The sequence below is a fragment of the Leishmania infantum genome, chromosome 30 (genome assembly GCF_000002875.2).
Source record: "Leishmania infantum JPCM5 genome chromosome 30".
Lineage (NCBI taxonomy): Eukaryota > Euglenozoa > Kinetoplastea > Trypanosomatida > Trypanosomatidae > Leishmania > Leishmania infantum.
In genome coordinates, this window is record NC_009414.2 from 1,297,209 (window position 1) to 1,314,796 (window position 17,588).

The 17,588-nt window shown below is 57.5% G+C and overlaps 7 protein-coding genes across 7 annotated transcripts; all 7 read left to right on the forward strand.

The window, feature by feature from the left end:
- Nucleotides 1–1,069: 1,069 nt before the first annotated feature.
- LINJ_30_3600 (conserved hypothetical protein) lies at nucleotides 1,070–2,440 on the forward strand (the record flags this gene model as incomplete). Its single annotated transcript, XM_001467177.1, has 1 exon — nucleotides 1,070–2,440. One exon carries the CDS (start codon nucleotides 1,070–1,072, stop codon nucleotides 2,438–2,440), a length of 1,371 nt encoding a protein of 456 aa, XP_001467214.1.
- A 1,109-nt stretch (nucleotides 2,441–3,549) lies between these two features.
- LINJ_30_3610 (cytochrome p450-like protein) lies at nucleotides 3,550–5,076 on the forward strand (the record flags this gene model as incomplete). Its single annotated transcript, XM_001467178.1, has 1 exon — nucleotides 3,550–5,076. One exon carries the CDS (start codon nucleotides 3,550–3,552, stop codon nucleotides 5,074–5,076), a length of 1,527 nt encoding a protein of 508 aa, XP_001467215.1.
- A 2,013-nt stretch (nucleotides 5,077–7,089) lies between these two features.
- Nucleotides 7,090–7,578, forward strand: LINJ_30_3620 (putative mago nashi-like protein; the record flags this gene model as incomplete). The annotated part of the gene is made up of 1 exon (XM_001467179.1): nucleotides 7,090–7,578. One exon carries the CDS (start codon nucleotides 7,090–7,092, stop codon nucleotides 7,576–7,578), a length of 489 nt encoding a protein of 162 aa, XP_001467216.1.
- Nucleotides 7,579–8,635: 1,057 nt separating this feature from the next.
- LINJ_30_3630 (putative zinc finger-domain protein) lies at nucleotides 8,636–9,445 on the forward strand (the record flags this gene model as incomplete). The annotated part of the gene is made up of 1 exon (XM_001467180.1): nucleotides 8,636–9,445. The coding sequence occupies one exon, from the start codon at nucleotides 8,636–8,638 to the stop codon at nucleotides 9,443–9,445; it is 810 nt and encodes a 269-aa protein (XP_001467217.1).
- A 2,446-nt stretch (nucleotides 9,446–11,891) lies between these two features.
- Nucleotides 11,892–14,138, forward strand: LINJ_30_3640 (putative protein kinase; the record flags this gene model as incomplete). Its single annotated transcript, XM_001467181.1, has 1 exon — nucleotides 11,892–14,138. The coding sequence occupies one exon, from the start codon at nucleotides 11,892–11,894 to the stop codon at nucleotides 14,136–14,138; it is 2,247 nt and encodes a 748-aa protein (XP_001467218.1).
- A 753-nt stretch (nucleotides 14,139–14,891) lies between these two features.
- LINJ_30_3650 (40S ribosomal protein S14) lies at nucleotides 14,892–15,326 on the forward strand (the record flags this gene model as incomplete). The annotated part of the gene is made up of 1 exon (XM_001467182.1): nucleotides 14,892–15,326. One exon carries the CDS (start codon nucleotides 14,892–14,894, stop codon nucleotides 15,324–15,326), a length of 435 nt encoding a protein of 144 aa, XP_001467219.1.
- Nucleotides 15,327–16,197: 871 nt separating this feature from the next.
- On the forward strand, nucleotides 16,198–16,743 carry LINJ_30_3660 (putative ATP synthase, epsilon chain; the record flags this gene model as incomplete). The annotated part of the gene is made up of 1 exon (XM_001467183.1): nucleotides 16,198–16,743. The coding sequence occupies one exon, from the start codon at nucleotides 16,198–16,200 to the stop codon at nucleotides 16,741–16,743; it is 546 nt and encodes a 181-aa protein (XP_001467220.1).
- Nucleotides 16,744–17,588: the final 845 nt, after the last annotated feature.

Below are 17,588 nucleotides of genomic sequence, written 5' to 3' on the forward strand. Positions count from 1 at the left end.
AGATGCCGCATGCTGCGCGCGCATGCGCTGTGGGCATAATCGGCATGTACTACGGGGCTCCTCTCTCGCTCATCACTCGCGCTCCCTCCCTCTCTCTTGCTGCACCGAAAGACTGAACGCCGTGCAGACCAAGCGCCTTCCAGGCCTGCAGGGGAGAAGTGAGTCTCCTGCAGCGTACACACTTGCAGCGAGGACTCGTCGAGGAGACGGGACAACCAACGCCGTGTGGCGTCGTCCAGCCCACTGCGATTCCGGTGCATGCAGAGCGGGCCGTTGCCGCGATCACGCTCCACACCACCGCAACGCAGCAAAGGCAGCAAAGGCAGAAAAGCGGTGGGCGCCTGCGCGCATATGTGGTGAGCCGTCGGTGCGACTCGTCGTGAGCTGGTCCAAGCGCGATCATGGCCGCACGTCTCCTCGGCACCGCGCCAGCCAAGCGCTGTCCGCCGACGCCAAGAGGCCGCAGCCGTGCCCGGCGGCCGGGCTGCAGGCTCTTGGCCTCCCCACACAGAGCCTGGGTTCCACACCCTGATAACGCGGTTGGGTAGCGAGTCTCATGAGTTTTTTGTTTTCCCCATAAAGAAAGGCCATATTTAAGTTGATCGACTTGCCACCTGTTCTGGGTGTGTATATCGTCTTTTGCGAGGCGGGCGTGTTGCTGATTATCTGGCGACTCTCAGTGAGCGGGCGCCGGAGGGTGTACATGAAAGGTTACGTGCACTCCTTCATTTCAATCGCGCAGGTCGGTGCATATGCGTAATGCTTTCCAGGCAATGAGATCTCTCGCTGTTCCTCATGACAACACCACAGTACGCACGTTGGAGCGTTGGTGGTCTCTCCTTTTTTCCGGATCCCTGTCTCTCTTCTGCCGTCGTGGCACGGATACACGCTGCGCTGTGTGCGTGTGGCGGCCGAAACGGGTGCGTGACGGCACGAGTTCCACTAACGTGACGTACACAAACTCGAAGGCGTGCAGCAGCCAAAGAGGCACTCACGTAAGTTGCGAGCGAGTACAAAGAGAAGCACTGCGGCTTCCGCGCACGGTACGTCTCTCATGAAAACACTATGGATGCGCCGAGCTGCTGTGGTGCCCCGCTCTTCTGTGTTCTCGCACACTATCTACGATGGTGCATGCTTCGTGCACGCTGGCGAGAGTGTAGAGAAGCGTCCCAGTCGGCGCCGCTATGCCGCCTTCAACACGCGCGGGCGTGCCTCGCAGGCGAAGGAGCTAGTGGACATGATGAAGAAAAAGTCAGCGCAAGATGCGAAGGCGTTTTACGAAGCCCTGCAGCCGCGTGACCGGCTGGACATCCTGCGGCTGCTCTACGAAAGGCGAAAGAAACGACAGAGCGACCAGGCCTCGTCTAAGCTGACTAAATACTACAGCGTGCCATTCGAAAAGAAGTACTTCTTCCGCGAGGAGGATGTTGAGGAGAAGAGCACGCTGGGCAGGGGTCCTGGTGGGCAGGCCACGAACAGGCGAATGCAGACCGCTATTGTCAAACACGTACCGTCAGGCCTCATCGTGAAGTTCAGCCGCTTTCCTTCGCTGTGGCTGAACCGCCGAGCCGCTCGTGAGCTTCTAAACCTGCGACTGGAGGAGCACCTTCTGGGACCGGCCTCACGAATAGTCAAGGCCCGCGTGGCACGGGAGCGGCGCCGGCGACGGCGGCAGCGCACAATGGCGTACCTGAGCGAGAAGGGGGCACGGCTGCAGGCGAGGGATTCGCGGCGGTGCCATTGGCTTGCCTTCCTGACGGGCGAGTCTCCGCTGCCTAGCGCGGCTGTCTCTCAGATGGCACTGAAGGAGGATGCCGCCGCCGTACCAGTTACGACGGCAGTCCTCTTCGGGTCAGAGTGCCACACATGGTGGCCCAAGTTGCGAGCTGCCACCGAGAGTGCGGCCGCTGCTGCTCACGACAGCACTGGTGATGATTGTGTGCCGCTGCTCCTGCAGTATCTCTTCCCTGTCGTGTACGCGGACAGCGGCCGCGCAGAGCGAGAGGAGATGGAGGCATGCAAGTCGAACAAGGCGGTGCACACGAATGTGAGACGAGCGCTGACGTGCTTCTGTGAACTCTTCGGTCTTCGGCTGCGGCACATCCCGGCGTCGGTGCCGCCTGAGGCATCGCGAGTAGTCCTTGAAAAGGATGGGCTGAATTGGGTGGAGTACAGGTCACGGATGATAGCGAACGGCTCCCTGACTCGGTTGGCTCGCACATGTTGGCCACGCGTGTACATGAGTGTCCGCGAACTCGGCATGACACCAGAGGCGCGCGCCATCATCGTCTTTTTCAAGAAAGAGGCGAGCACTGCCGAAGGGTCAGCAGGGGGGGCGTGGGCAGCGGAGGCGCTGCAGTGTTTTTCAGAGGCCATTCCGCGAAGAAAACCTTCGGAGACTGTGCAGCTGTCCAGCGCACCCTCATCTCCGGGGACGTGAGCGGGCTCGCTCACCCTCTCTTTTCCCTCGCTCTGTGTTGCCCTCGTCCTTGGAGCTCCTCTTAGTGATCGCAGCCCCCCCCCCCCAGTGGCAATGTGTGTGGGCTGAGCACGGCGCTTCCTCCGCGCATGTGAGCGGGGTGCACTCTTCTTCGGGCACCCCTGCTGTTGCACCGCAGGTAAACGAACTCCACGCCCGCAAGCACCCAATCGCACCTCTCCCCATCCTTTATCCCCTGCTGAAACGCTTTGACCCGCTGGCGGCGGCTCAGTGCAGTACGCGCCCCCTGTCTGCCTGTATGACAGTACTGACAAGACTGCTGAGACAGTGTGTAATTAAAAAAAAAACAGAAAAGGGGGAGATGATGTAAGCTGCTCGAGGAGAAGGCGAGTGATCCTTTCGAGGTTTCATCGGCTGACCTCTGGCGCTGCGCACGTTTGGGGGTTTGCTGAGGCACACTCATGCTTGATTTCATGTATCTGTCTCAGCTCGCACGCAGCTCACATTCTCTTTCGAATATCCCTGTGGTCACTGTCTGCGCGTAGCTAGGCGATCAGGTATGGCTGCCGCGGAAAGTGCTGCCGGCTGACCTGAAGGTTGAGCCTACTGGAAGAAGAGCCTCCCCAAAGGAAAAGGCGTGTGCGCTCTCGCTGCCACACTTCTGTGCCTAACTCTCGTTTTTTTTTTTCGTGGTCTTGTCGCGCCCTCTGCGCGAGTTTCCCTGCGCATCAGCGTGCCCATACATACCAACGCACACATGCGCATACATACTTAGATTGATCCAATCATACCTCAAGTCATCAACCTCGTAGAAAGGAGCGTGAATTGCGTGTACCGATCGGAAGGGCACCGTTTTATCTCCTCCCCGCACGTACACCTCGATCATCTCTGCCAAGCACGGTCGTGATCTGCGTTTCCTGAAACTCCCCTGCGTGTGTGTATTCTGCGCCTTCCTCTCCGCCGCTTCGCAGTGCTTTGTTCACCTCAGCCGAGGTTTCTTCGCGTCTCTCGCTTCCTTTTCCTGCCCTTCGCTTTTGCACGGTCGCAGAGGTACAGGGAGCACTGCCGCCTGCCGAATCGCTTTTGATCCCCTGGTTCACTCCTGCGCCATGGCAGCGTTTAGTCGTCTCCTCGGCGTTCAGCTGCCGTATGTGGTGGAAGTGGTCATTTTCCTGGCTCTCGCCTACGCCACGGCGTACGTGCTCACCAGCATTATGTTCGCGCGCATTCACAAATTCAAGATGGCTGGTCCGCTGACGGCGATTCCTGTTCTCGGTGGGGTTGTAACTATGATAAGGGACCCTTACAGTTTTTGGGAGCGACAGCGCCAATACGAGCCGCACGGCTACAGCTGGATGGCCATCCTCACGCAGTTTGTCGTCTTCGTGACGCGTGCGGACCTGTGCCACAAGATCTTCACCACCAACGGCGAGGACACTCTTACCCTCCAGTTGCACCCCAACGGCAAGTTGATTCTCGGCGACAACAACATTGCCTTCCAGAGCGGCCCCGGTCACAAGGCGTTGCGCTCCAGCTTTATGAATCTCTTCACCACCAAGGCCCTTTCCTTGTACCTGCCGATTCAAGAGCGCATCATTCACGAGCACATGAGTCGCTGGGTGAGGGACTACCCATGGGGCGGCAAGCCAGAAGAGATGCGCCTGCACATCCGCGAGCTGAACTGCGAGACCTCGCAGACAGTGTTCCTTGGCGAGCACCTGCACAACCGCACTGAGTTCACTCACAACTACAACATCATCACCCGAGGCTTCCTCTCTGCCCCGCTGTACCTGCCTGGCACCCCGCTGTACAAGGCGGTGCAGGCCCGCAAGCTGACTATGGTGGAGCTTCAGGCTGCGGTGCGCCGCAGCAAGGCCCGCATGGCGAAGCCGGACGCTGAGCCGCACTGCCTGCTCGACTTCTGGACGGCGACGGTGCTGGAGAAGATCAAGGAGGCGGAGGAAGAGGGTGGCGACGCGCCGGCGTACTCGTCGGACCACGCCATGGCGGACACGATACTCGACTTCCTCTTCGCTTCACAGGATGCATCGACTGCCAGCCTGACGATGATCACAGCGACGATGGCCGACCACCCGGAGATTCTGGAGCGTGTCCGCAAGGAGCAGGCTCGCCTGCGCCCCAACAACGAGCCGCTCACGTATGAACTGGTGCAGGAGATGACGTTTACGCGCCAGTGCGTGATGGAGCAGCTCCGCCTCTTTCCCCCGGCGCCGATGGTGCCCATGAAGGTCCACAGCGACTTCCAGCTGGACGAGAAGACGGTCGTGCCGAAGGGTAGCATGATCATTCCGTCTCTGGTGGCGTGCTGTCGAGAGGGCTTCACGAACCCCGACACGTACGACCCTGATCGCATGGGCCCTGAGCGCCAGGAGGACCGCAAGTTCGCGAAGCAGTTCATCCCATTCGGCGTTGGTCCGCACCGCTGTGTCGGCTATAACTACGCCATCAACCACCTCACCGTGTACCTCGCACTCATCGCGCACCACGTCCGGTGGCAGCGCACGCGCACTCCTGACTCCGACAAGATTCTGTACCTACCCACCCTGTACCCCCACGATTGTCTACAGACATGGCGCTACCGTGAAGGGATGGAACCCAAGGCTGAGAAGGTGTAGATCGAGGAGGGAGAAACGCAGGTGGGCCGCGCATAACACGCGTCTTTTGCCACCTCATCGTGCTCACAGCGTGCGCGTGAGCGCGTGCATTAACTGATGGCTGGAAGAGGCGAGAGCGCGACGAGGTTGTAGCCGCTGTGCTGCTTGCCCTCTATTTCACGCTTCACCCTCCACACGCGTCTATGTCTCCGCACTGACATCAGAAGGGGCTGAAATAAAAATTTCAAGACACGATTGCGGGGGGAGGGGCGACGGTGGAAACGATAGAGAGCAAGTAAAAAAAAAATCAAACAAGCCGAAAAGCCGGTCAGTCACCTCTGCGAGGACGTGGAAGTAGAAAGTGAGTACTTTCAGATTTCTTGTTCTCCAAGCATCAAAACAGAGAGGGCCGGAAGGCGAAGAAAAGATCCGCTAGAGGGTTTACGTGCGTAGGAGTAGGGGGTTGTCGTATCCGCGATTCATAGTCTGAAGGGGGCGGGGTTCTGTGCAGCCACTTCCCTGCGTCGCTATGCAGTGTCTGTGGAGCCACGTATCTATCGCTCTTGCGTGTCCAGCGAGTCGACGTGGCCTCTCGCTCTTCGTTGTTTTCGTTTCTCTCTGCAGCGACCCCTCCCTCATTCACGCCTCGTCTTCTCTTTCTCGCCTTATTAGTCATACAGTGTATGGTCTATCTCTTATTGGCTTACGACTCTTGTGTCGACACAAAGTTTCTTCATTCATTTTATTGCGTTGCTTTTGTTAGCGTCGCGGTGTTCCCTCCATCGCTCCTCCTTGCTGCGTCTCTCCGCCTCTTTCCCCTTCAGTAATCCCCGCCGTTTTTTTTTGTTGTTTCCATCGTTCTTTTACCATCCGATTTTCTCTCTTCGTTTTGCGCTTGCTTATTTTGCATGTCCTGTGCATTGTGATGTTTCTGCTGACGTCAGCGTAGGGAGCGTGTATGACGATTTTACGTGTGTCTCTACATTTTGTTTTCCCCGCTTGCCGTTGCATCTCGGACGTCGTTGCCGCCTTCGCCGCTGTCGCGCACGCACCCCCCCCCTCCGGACGACTCGCTGTTTTCGCGCGAGTCACGTGTGCCGCGTGAACACGGCCCAGTGAGGCAACGTCAAGGTAGAAGAATGTTTAGTCGAAAATAAGAACGCAGATGCAGAGGAATGCAGGAAGGAAAACTAAAGTTGACGCAGGCGGTAGCGAATTCGCTTTTAGAATTTTACTATGTGACGCGAAGGCATGTAGTATCTGGCCCCAGAGGGAAAAGCAAGAGAAGCACGAAAATGGAAGGAGAAGCGTAGGATGCGCTAGCGACTTCTACCAGTGATGGAGGGAAAAGGGAGTCAGTGGCCTCAGCGCTGTGGAAAACCCATCTGGTGCGCTCGTCTTTCGCCGATGTGGCACGCGGTCTCGGGCGACGTGGCCTACTTCCCCATTCTCACGGATATCCACCGCCGCAGCGCCCTTTGTGTGGCTTGTGGGTCCCTGGTGCTTATCTGCTCGCGGTCGCTCCTGACGTCTCAGGCAAAAGAGGCCGTGGGGGTCAGAAAGGGACGCACTATGATGTGTCCGGCAACAGGCACCATGATGACCCGACGTCTCTCTGAGTATCGTTACGCCGCCCCTTGATCGGTGCCGCTAGGAAAGCGGGTGGGGAAGGGGGAGTTCTTTGGCGCCATCGTGGGCGAGCTGACGTCTTCAGTTAGGATGATCGCGTGCCCTCTTGGCCCTTATCGGCTTCATAGTTGCATGCGCTTCATACCTGTCATGCCTTCTCACCACGCACATGCGAACTTTCTTGTTCTCCACCGCTGCCCACTCTCCGTTCCCGCTTCGTTTTCTCTCAATCCTCTACCTCGAATAATACACACTCGAGCAACGCCTACTGGCCAAAGAGGGGCTTCGCTTGGGAAGAACAGATTGCCACTGGCTTGTGCCCTGTTCACGACGCATCTGAACACGCGCGCACTAACGCACGCATTTGCAGGTCAGCGGATACCCCTCTTAGTGTAGTCCGGCACAATGGCGGAACAGGAAGACTTGGCCGCCGTCTCGCCGGCAGAGACGATGGATTCTCAGCTGTACTACGTGCGGTATTACTCCGGGCATACTGGCCGCTACGGCAACGAGTTCCTTGAGTTCGAGATATCAGAGACTGGATCACTGAAATACGTCAACAACAGCAACTATAGAAACGACTTCATCATCAAGAAGCAAGCACGCGTCTCTCCAGCGGTGCTCGAGGAGGTGAAGAAGCTCATTGTGCAGTACTCGGTCTGCGAGAGTGACGACGAGCGGTGGCCAGCTCCGGATCGCAATGGGCGGCAGGAGCTGGAGATTCACCTCGGCAACACCCATATATCGCTCTTGACGAACAAGTTGACGTCGATGGCCGAGATTCCGAAGAGTTCGGAGACCGACAGCCTGGTGAGGTTCTACAGCTTTGTGCGGGATGTGAAGGCGCTCATCTTCGCGCTGGTCTCCATTCACTTTAAAATTAAGCCGATCTGAGGTGCCCGTGCGCTATGATGTCTCTTCGGGAGCGAGAGGTTGCCCATGTAGAGCTGAGTGCGCACGACGGAGAACGCACCATTGATGAAGATGGCTACGTAACAAGGAGAATGCCGAAAATGAAGAAAAAAGTGCAGTGCGGCTAACGTGAACTGCCATCCCCGTCTGCACGTCCTTTCTCCTGCCTCCGCTGTAAAGTTCATTTGTCTGCGTGCACCAGCAAGTCTGTGCTGATGCACAAGGACGGCCAAGAAGGGGCGTGCTAGCGGGCAATGAGGCTGATGAGGGCGCACTCCAGCACAGCGTAGAGTGAGAAAGCGTAGTGACGAGAGAGCCCTTGGCAGTCCAACGGAGATCAGCGTTCTCATGCGAATGCGTTTTTGTTGCTGTGTCTTGCCACGTCTGGGAGCTCCTTTCCCTTTCCCTCCTCTTCGCTGCTTGTATCGCGCCCTCTGCCCTTCCCGTGAGCCGCAACGCGACGGCATGCACATGTGTCGCATTCTCGTACTCCTTTGTGGCTCCACGCCCTCCTCGCTGTCTCTCTCTCTCACCAACCCGCGTCAACGCGTCGCGGCCATCGCAGCGAATCACCATCCAGCAGCGCCTTTACCCATCTCTGCATAGAAAAACAAGAAGCGTACGAAGTACCCCCCACACTCGCCCCCACCCGTTCACAAACACGCACGCACACGCCAACACCGTTGTACGACGCCTATCATCCTCGTCGAACCGTCAAGCACAAACAGGAGCGACGCGCACGGAAGAGCACAAAAAAGCGCAAAGTGGGAAGCAATACGAAAACGTGACACGCTGTTTTGGATCCTTGGCTTTGGCACTTTTTTCCCCATTCGTGCGCGATAACACGGGGTTTCGCTCTCGCTTGCACGGTCAGGACGGAATCACAAGCACGCATGCACACCGGTCGTGAGCTGCCCCTTCCCGCCTCTTCTGCTGTTTTGCTCCGCTCTCGTTGATTTCGCCATTGAGCCCAAATACCCGTCTGCGAACTCTCCCGTTCGTGGTGCATATCCGCAGAACAAGCATCCACATCAGAGCCATGACCTTCTCCGTCAAGGGCGGCAGCTACTCGTCGTCGCACCCCAGCCCCGCGATGCACCCCTACGTCTCACCGTCCTTGCTGCCGCAGTCTCACGGGCAGCAGGCGCCGCCATCTTTCTCCTTGGGGGACGAGCAGTATGTCGGGGTACCGAAGCGTGTCGGCGTCGACCCTACCAAGTACAAGACTACCATCTGCCGCAACTGGGAGCAGACAGGGACATGCACATTCCGCGGCTGCACTTTCGCCCACGGCGTCGAGGAGCTCCGCGCGCCTTTTCGGCCCGACGGGCACACGCCGGTGCTGCGCCCGCAGCACATCTCTCCCGGCAGTACACCTCCTCTGCGTGCCTCGCAGCCGCCACCGCCGCCGCCGCCGCCATCTTCAGGCCACTATACGCTCGAGCAGTTACTTGACATGCTGTACAAGGAGGTCCTTCATCAGCGCGAGCTCGTGACGGTGCACGTCGAAGCCAACACCACGCTTGAGGGCATGCTGCGCCGAGAGCAAGCCCAGCACGATCTTTCTAAGAAGCAGCTGGAAGAGAAGACTCAGCAGTGCGAGTTGCTCGCTAGAGAACTCTTTGCCCGAAATCAGCAACTGCGTAAGGCGGCTGACAGCTCTCCGGAGATCAAGGGGCTGCTCGATCAGTGGGAGACGCAGCTGGCAAGCTTCTCGGAGGCGGATGCGAAGAAGGATGACGTGTTTTACACCGCCACCGCCACATCCTCAACGGATGATGGCGGGGATTCTGGAAAGGAATACGAAAGCGCGCGTATTGAGGAGCTCCTACGTGCTCTGCAGCGGTAAGCGCGGCGCCGCTCTCTTCTGCCCCCGCTCGCCTCCGTGCTCGAGAGAGCCATGACGCACGCGTCAAGGCGGGGAAGGAGCGAGAAGGAGAGAAGCGGGGAGATGGCAGACGAACGGCTGCTAACCTCCAGTCCCACCTCCAAACGAGACGCGTGAAATGCGCTGATGAGGCAAATGACACATTATCTGTTTTATCGGTCTCGTTGGCAGAGCGAGCGAGGGCGGTGTTCGTTACCACCAGCGAGCGTTGTTCATATCCCGCCCGCATGTATGGATGCTCCTGAGTAGACTTCACATTTTCTTTTTGTCGGTATCACGACTTTTGTGTTCTCGCGTTCTTGTTGATGTGACACAAAGCAAAGACTGATGGAGGGGAGGGGTGGGGCACTGTCGATGGAGGCGCTGAGGGCGGACCATTTGTCGCGAGGTGAATGAGGCATGAAGGCGGAGGGGCGGGGATGGGGCCGATGCTTCTTCCTGCAGGAAAGACAGCCTTTTTTTTGCGAATACGGTGGTGTGGATCTGTACGGTTAACACATTGACCAGTAGTGATGAGCTCTCGCTTCGTAGCGTTGCTGCTCCGCCCCCTCTTCCTCCCCTCTGTCTCAGTTTGTTTTTCGGCTTTCTTTTTTCCGTCTACCGTTTGCCGATTTTGCGGGCGACTCTCTTGGCGCGTCTCTCTGACCGGCTCTTTCACGCGCACCCTGCCACCTTTCACATCCTCACAAGCGCTTCACCTAGCATCCCTGGCACGAACACAAACACAACTGTCATTCCACGCGCGGCTGCTTCTATCGTCGTGCACTTGAATAGATAACGCTGCTTTCTATCTCCTCTTACTGGTCGCGTTTTTTCCGCTCGCCTTGCCAATCTTCTTTTTCTGTTTCTCTCTTCGACGTTTGTGTTTGTGCTTGTGTGTGCGGGCGTGTGAGTGTGCTGCTGCAGTTTTACGTGACCCTTTGCCCCGCACTCCTGGAGAGACTCATGCGCGTATGCGCCGCTGAGTCCACGCGATGGTGTTGTAGGGTCTGCCCGTGCATGTACTTCTGTTGTTGTACCGAGCCCTGCGAGGAGGGCTTGAGAAGACTTACCGGATCTGCAGGTAGGCGTATGTGTATGCGTGCATCGACCACTGTCTATTTTTACGCCGCTCGCCATGACGTCCTCTTCTAGTAGCCGTGAGGAGTGGTGTGGCGGTATGAAGAGAGCAGGCGCACACACGCGCGCTCACAAGCGTGCGCGCGTGTTTGTGCGTCTTTTTGTTGTGAGTCAAGTAAAAAGACACAAAAAAGAACGGCGAAACAAAGGCGAAAACGGAACATAGAAAAGGGCGATCTTTCGATTTCCAACTCGTTTTGGAGCTCGTGGTGGCGTTACACCTCCGCGGCCGCCGGCCGCGCGCGCAGAGAAGTGGACCATGCGCGGCATGTGCGACAGCCAGTTCACTTTTCAGCAGCGCGGTCCCATCAGCTCTGGCGTGAGGGCACTCTACCTTTCCCAATGACTCTGCTTCTCTTGTGTGCTCGTCTTCTCCAACCCTCCCTTTTCGAGCAAACACTCCTCTCCACTGTTGCCGCTTTTTCACGCGCGCTCTTCTCTCTACCGCGTCGTCGGCGCTACGCACTTCAGCTGTTTACTTTTTTCTCCACTGAACCCCTTCCCTCCCTCTTTTCCTCTCTTCCTTTCTTCACTCAGCTCAAACCCACACCCACACAAAACACGCACACCACAACCAAGTGCCGAGAGTACCGAGAGTGTTCGCGCTGCTCGCTAACGTGCATGTGTGCATTACCGAGCCGTTCGCACCGCTACTCCACCGTCTGTCCAGCTACCCATTTAAAGGGGAGTACCCATCTTTTATTTCACGGAAAGGTGTGTGCACCGTAGCCGTCTTGCTCTCTCTCTCTCTTCGCTGCTCTTGTCGATTTATCCTTAGACCCTCGTGCCTTCCCAAACACATCTGTTGTTCGCCCTTTGCCTGAGTGTTTATCCATTCTTCGTGTGCTCTCTTTCATTGGCTTCTCTTTCCTTCGATCTTTCTCTTGTGTAGAATCGTATCCCACGTTGCCGTCCACTCCCTTTCGACGCACTCTTGCCTGTGCCGTCGCTGTCCGCAATACGGCCGCCCCGGCTTCTCCTCCAGCTCACTTTCCTTTTCTCTCTCTCCCTTTTTGCTCTACTGTTTGGCGTTTCATCTGTGCCCTTTACGAGCGTTATCAGCTCCTTAACCAAGCACTATAACGCTTGCCGGTTTGTGCCTGCTTCTTCTCCTCCCCGCCTCACATTTCGAATTTGCTTGCCCATCGCACAGCTGGCTACTCGCTTATTTTCTTTTTTTCCCTACTCGATTTCTGCTTCTCAGCCGGGCATTTTGGCTGCTTTCTCACAGCAATCGTGGCACCAACAACGCCCAGACGCACACGGACGCGGTCGTGAGCATTCGGAAATGGGGAAATCAAAGAAGCACGGGAAACCAGTAAAAGGCGCCTCGAAGAAGGGAAGCAAGCATGACAAGAGCAAGCGCAAGGCCAAGTTCATAGACCCCACGAGCAGCGTAAGTCGCGATGTTCGCGAAACCGTGGCGGCCCTCGTTCAGGAAATCGAGCGCGAGGAGCCGGTGGCGGAGGAGAAGCTGCAGCCTCTTAAAAAAGGGAAGAAGTGCCAGGAGATCGCAGAAAAAGAGGGCATCCTCGTCAAAACCGGCATGACGAAGGAGCAGGCGCACACGATCGCTAACCGACTCAAACAGCAGCAGAGCACGACGCACCGCAGCGACGGCGAGGGCGACGTGGGGAGCGACGGCGGCGGCGACGGCGACGGCGGCGGCACCGAGGAAGACTACAGTGACACGGCCAACGAGCCCTCCCGGGAGTACCGCAAGGGAGGCTACCACCACGTTGTCATTGGTGAAGTCTATAACGATCGCTACCGCGTCGTCAAGAAGCTGGGCTGGGGCTACTTCTCTACTGTGTGGCTAGTGTGGGACTATCAGAAGGAGCGCTACCAGGCCATGAAGATTCAGAAATCGGCGGCCAGCTACAGCGAGGCCGCCTACGACGAGATCAAGCTGCTCTCGGAGATCATGGAGGCAGACCCGCACAAGAACCGTTGCTGTGCCCGCTTGAATGACTACTTCAAACACACTGGGCCGAATGGCACACACGTGTGCATGCTCTTTGACGTTTACGGCGAGAACTTGCTTTCCCTGATGGAGCGCTACGAGTACCGCGGCATCCCGCTACCAATTGTGAAGTGCATTGCGCGGCAGGTGCTTATAGGCCTCGACCACATCAACTCTATCGACATCATCCACACAGACCTCAAGCCAGAGAATGTACTCTTATCGACCCCGAAGCATTCTATAATATCGCTGATGAAGCATTTCCACCCGCCTCCGTTGCATCAGCGCCCAAAGCTGACGGAGCGCGACCCCAAGACCATGACCAAATCACAGCGAAGACGCTACTACAAGAAGCTGGCGAAGGAGGAGCGAAAGACGCTCCTGGGCGAGGACGATGGCGACCACAAATCTAGAGGCGACGAACACGGCAGTAACGAGAACGGAGACGCAGATTCGGAAGGAAGCAAGACCGACCCGGAGTGGGAGGTCGAGCGCTTTCATCATGTCATCCTGGCCGACTTTGGTAATAGCTGCTGGACACACAAACAGTTCACGGACGAGGTGCAGACACGACAGTATCGCTGCCCCGAGGTTATCCTAGGCGAGCCATATTCGACGCCAATCGACATTTGGTCTTGCGCCTGCATGATTTTTGAGCTCATCACCGGCCAGTTCCTCTTCGATCCCAAAAAGGGCGACGACTACTCGCGTGATGAGGATCATCTGGCTCTAATGAGCGAGCTCCTGGGCGACTTGCCGGAGAGCATGCGACTGGGCGACGGCAAGTACCGCAGCTACTACTACAACTCGAAAGGGGACTTGCGCAACATCAAAGATCTACAGTACTGGGTCCTGGAGGACGTGCTCCATCAGCGGCACAAGTTTACCAAGAAAAAGGCTAAGGAGATCGCCGACTTCCTGCTCCCTATGCTAGAGTACGCGCCCGACACCCGCGCTACCCCTGCCGCAATGCTGCGTGACCACGACGCGTTCTTCGATATCCAGGACGACGACTATGCGCCGCTGTGCTTCGTTGATGAGGACAGCGGCGACGAGGAAGGCTCTGCTTCGGACGAGGAGGAGGAGGAGACCGACAGCGATGACTCTTCACAGTCCTACTCCTCCGCTCCTTCCAGCGAGCTGACGGCGAAGCGCTCCCGCCAGCCGGACAACGATGCCGACCGCTCCGACACCTTTCGGTACTGGGAGGAGCATCCCATTCTCAACCGCACTTACCTAGAGGAGCGAGGGTTGACTATTGCCGACATCCAGTCGGTCCTCGCCGGGAACTTCTTAGATGACGCTGCAGCCCATGAGGCTGCCGCGGAGGTGATTCGTCTGCTCTCGGAGGAGACGGACCGGCTCTCGAACGACCACGGAAGCGATGGACACGAGGCGGACAATGAGGACGGGGGCGACGGCGATAATGACGACGAGGAGGAGACCACACAGGGCTCTGAAGGACCAGAGAAGGTGGTGGTGGGCAAGGCGGCTCCGTGCGACGATGGCGTCGACGAAGACGAGGAAACCACAGATGAAGAGGAGGAGGGGAGTAGCGATGGTGCTGAGTAGAAGGTAGCGCTGTTTTAAAGGGCACAAAACAACAAACAGGATAAACGCAGCTGCCCGTGCGACGCAGAGAGGCCCATGGCTAAATATGCACACGTTTACAAAAGGGAAAGGAGACGGCAACGCCGCATCTCCGCTACTGTTCGTTTTTGCCTCCCTTTTCTCCGTTGCGGCTGCTCGCCGGCTTCGATGGGTGTCCTGCTTCGTACAATAGCCTAGTAAAACGGTGAGCATTACTCCGCGCCCGCAGTATGCGGCTGCTCAGGGCAACATGTGGAGGGCCACTGGGCTGGAGGTCAACGCATGGAAGAAGATTGCGCGATCAAAGCAGTCTTTTGCCGCAACGACGCGAGAAAAAGGGCTGTCTACTTCTCTTGAGCATCTTGGAAAACTGATACCGGCTCCCCCCTCTCTTTCCCGCGCTGTAATGCATCCGCTCTTTCCGTGCAACTCTGCTCTCCTTTTACCTGTGCTGATTATCTCTTTCCTTTTCTGTTCGTGCATTGGCGCACTTGGGACCTCATTCCTCTCGTCGTGTTTTCCCTTTTTTTTTCCTGTGCCGCTCATACACACACACACGCAAATACACGATCCCTCCTCTGACGTTTGTGTGGCCGTTTGCGCCACGCAAAACGAAACACTTGCGCTCCGTCTATTATTTTCTTTTGTTTCGACAACGCAACACGCTTGCGCTCGCCCGCTCCCTCGCGCTCCCCCTTTCCTACTGCTGTGCTGAATCTTGTGCAGGCTACCAGAATGTCCAAGAAGCAGGAAGTTAAGGCGTACGGCCCGAACGTGAAGAAGGGCGACCTCGTTTACGGCGTCGTGCACATCTACGCCTCCTTCAATGACACGTTTGTGCACGTGACGGACACGTCCGGCCGCGAAACATACGTGAAGGTCACCGGAGGTATGAAGGTGAAGGCCGATCGAGATGAGTCTTCCCCCTACGCTGCGATGATGGCCGCCCAGGACGTCGTGGCGCGTTGCAAGGAGTGCGGAATCAACGCCCTGCACGTCAAGATGCGCGCCGTCGGTGGTGTGCGCACCAAGTCCCCTGGTCCTGGCGCCCAGGCCGCCCTCCGCGCGCTCGCCCGCGCTGGGATGAAGATTGGCCGCATCGAGGATGTCACCCCGATCCCGACCGACTCCACCCGCCGCAAGGGTTCCCGCCGTGGTCGCCGCCTGTAAGGTCCTTGTGACCGCGCGTTTGGCGGACTGCTCAGCAGAGCGGGCTAACGCTGACGAAGATATGCTGGTTTCCCTGTGTTTGTGATTTGCCATCCTTTCGTGTCAAAGAGAAACAACAACAACAGCAACCCGTTTAGGCCAAGAAGCGGGCGCTCGGACTCTTTCCCTGCCTGCCCTATCCCCATGAAGCACGCCGGCTGTCGCACTGGGCACCTCATGACCCTGTTGATAGCGCTGGAGGCCTTCATTGCGTGCTGGTTGTGGGGGGGGGGTGGAAGGGGGAGAGGCGTGTTGTATTCATGTGAGGTGGTGGTGGCATTGCGCAGCGGTGGGAAAAGCAGGGTCTTTTCCGTACTCCGTGACAGAGCTGCCGTGCTCATCTTTTCCCGGTTCACTGCTTGCACTGTTGGCTGCCTCGCCTTCTCCCCTCCCCCTGCCCCCACGAAACGCGGTTACCGCGTCTCCTCCGTGGGAGAAGTGGAGTGGCACAGTTAAGGCGACTACAAGGAGTTCCCCCTACCCTGGAGGGAGACTTGCGGGCGCGGGACGCCTTGTCTACGTGAGCGTCTCTTCCCAAGTAGACGACTCCCTCGACTTTGTCCCCTCCGTCGCATTCCGCCCCTCTCCGCCCTCCTTTCGTGTACGTCTCTGCATTGTACACTTCCTTTCGCCTGCTTTCCCACGCTCGCGCGCAACAACGTGGACGCACCACATCGCTCGCTGGAGAAGAGAGAAAAGTGGTGAGTACGTGTTCCGCTCTTTCCCTTCTCCCCTCCGCTCGCGTCGCACCTCTCCGCAGCTTTACCGCTCTCTTCCCTTCCATCATCCGCGTCGTGCACCACTTCCCTCATTTTCCGTGCGGCAGTAGAAAATGTTCCGCTTCTGTGGTCGTCGCCTGGTGGCGCGTACGCTGCCCCTGCTTGCCGATTACCAAGAGATGCCGGAGGCATTCGAGTTCATGGAGCACAAGGTTGTGGATAAGGATATCCACTCCGCCTACGAGAACATGGAAACGCTGCGCCTCACCGTCACCCGCCAGGACGAGTTCCTCTTCAAGGAGGCGCCGGTGAAGTGCGTCACAATCGTGGGCGTCAACGGCGAGTGCGGTGTGTACCCCGGCCACGCGTACGAAATCACGCAGCTCACCCCCGCGCCACTGACGGTAGAGATGCCAGATGGCACGGTGAAGAAGTACTTTACGAGCGGCGGCTTCGCCCACATCAACAACGAAGGCTCCTGCGATATTAACTGCGTGGAGTGCATCCCGCTCACGGAGCTCGACGTCGATGCCGCGGAGAAGGCGCTCGCGCAGCAGCAATCGGCTTTGAATAGCGCCCATGATGACAAGGCGAGGGCGGTAATTGAGATTCGAATCGGCGTGCTCGAGTCGGTCATCCAGAGCCTCAAGCACGCGTAAGCTGTGAAGATTCTACGGCATCGTGCACCGCATCCGACCCAGTCGCAAGTGCGCTGCCACGTGGGGCACAAAAGGGGGGGAGAGTATCGATGAGACCGCGCCTGCTTTCGTCGCCGAATCACTCACACGGTACATGCTGGTGTCTTCGTTCTCTTCTCCGCGAGCACCCACTAACGAATGGTTTTCTTCACGCCCGCATCCCTTTTCTCCTCCTCATCCGAGCGGTGCCTTGGGGCCGGCACGCGGCACACATTTCGGCGCATTACGTTTCTTTTGAACCACGTCGCTTGCGAGGTTCTGAGAGGCGCCGCTCATTGGTGACGCCGCTGCTGCGACTGCCCACTCTCCCGCGCACGCTCACCCAGACACCCAGACACATCTTTAGTCATTATGGAGTTCTTAACTGTAGCATAGTAAGAAGAAACGTACACACAAACACAAGCAAAATTGAAGATCGGTGATGTAACAGAAAAGTCAACGCGAGGACCACGAGTAGGAGAAACCTCGTGAGTCATGCGACCAAGCGCCGGGCAATGCTGAGAATGCTGGAAGAGGGCGAGACGAGAAGCGAGACATTGCTGTATCACAGCCATGTGATATGAGTCGGCCTTTTCCACTGCACATGCGCAAGTGCACTAAAGCTAGAGCACCTCTTCACAGACGGAAAGAAAAAGGGATGCCCGAGGCAGCTGTTGACGGCAAAGACGCCCGCATATGAGTTGCAGTGGCACGGCTTTCCTCAATCATTGTGGAAGATGAACCTGGGAGATTCACTCTTAAACGTATGCTTTCACCATGCTTTACCGTACTGTCTCTTCCACACCGAACCACCTGCCTCACTCTCT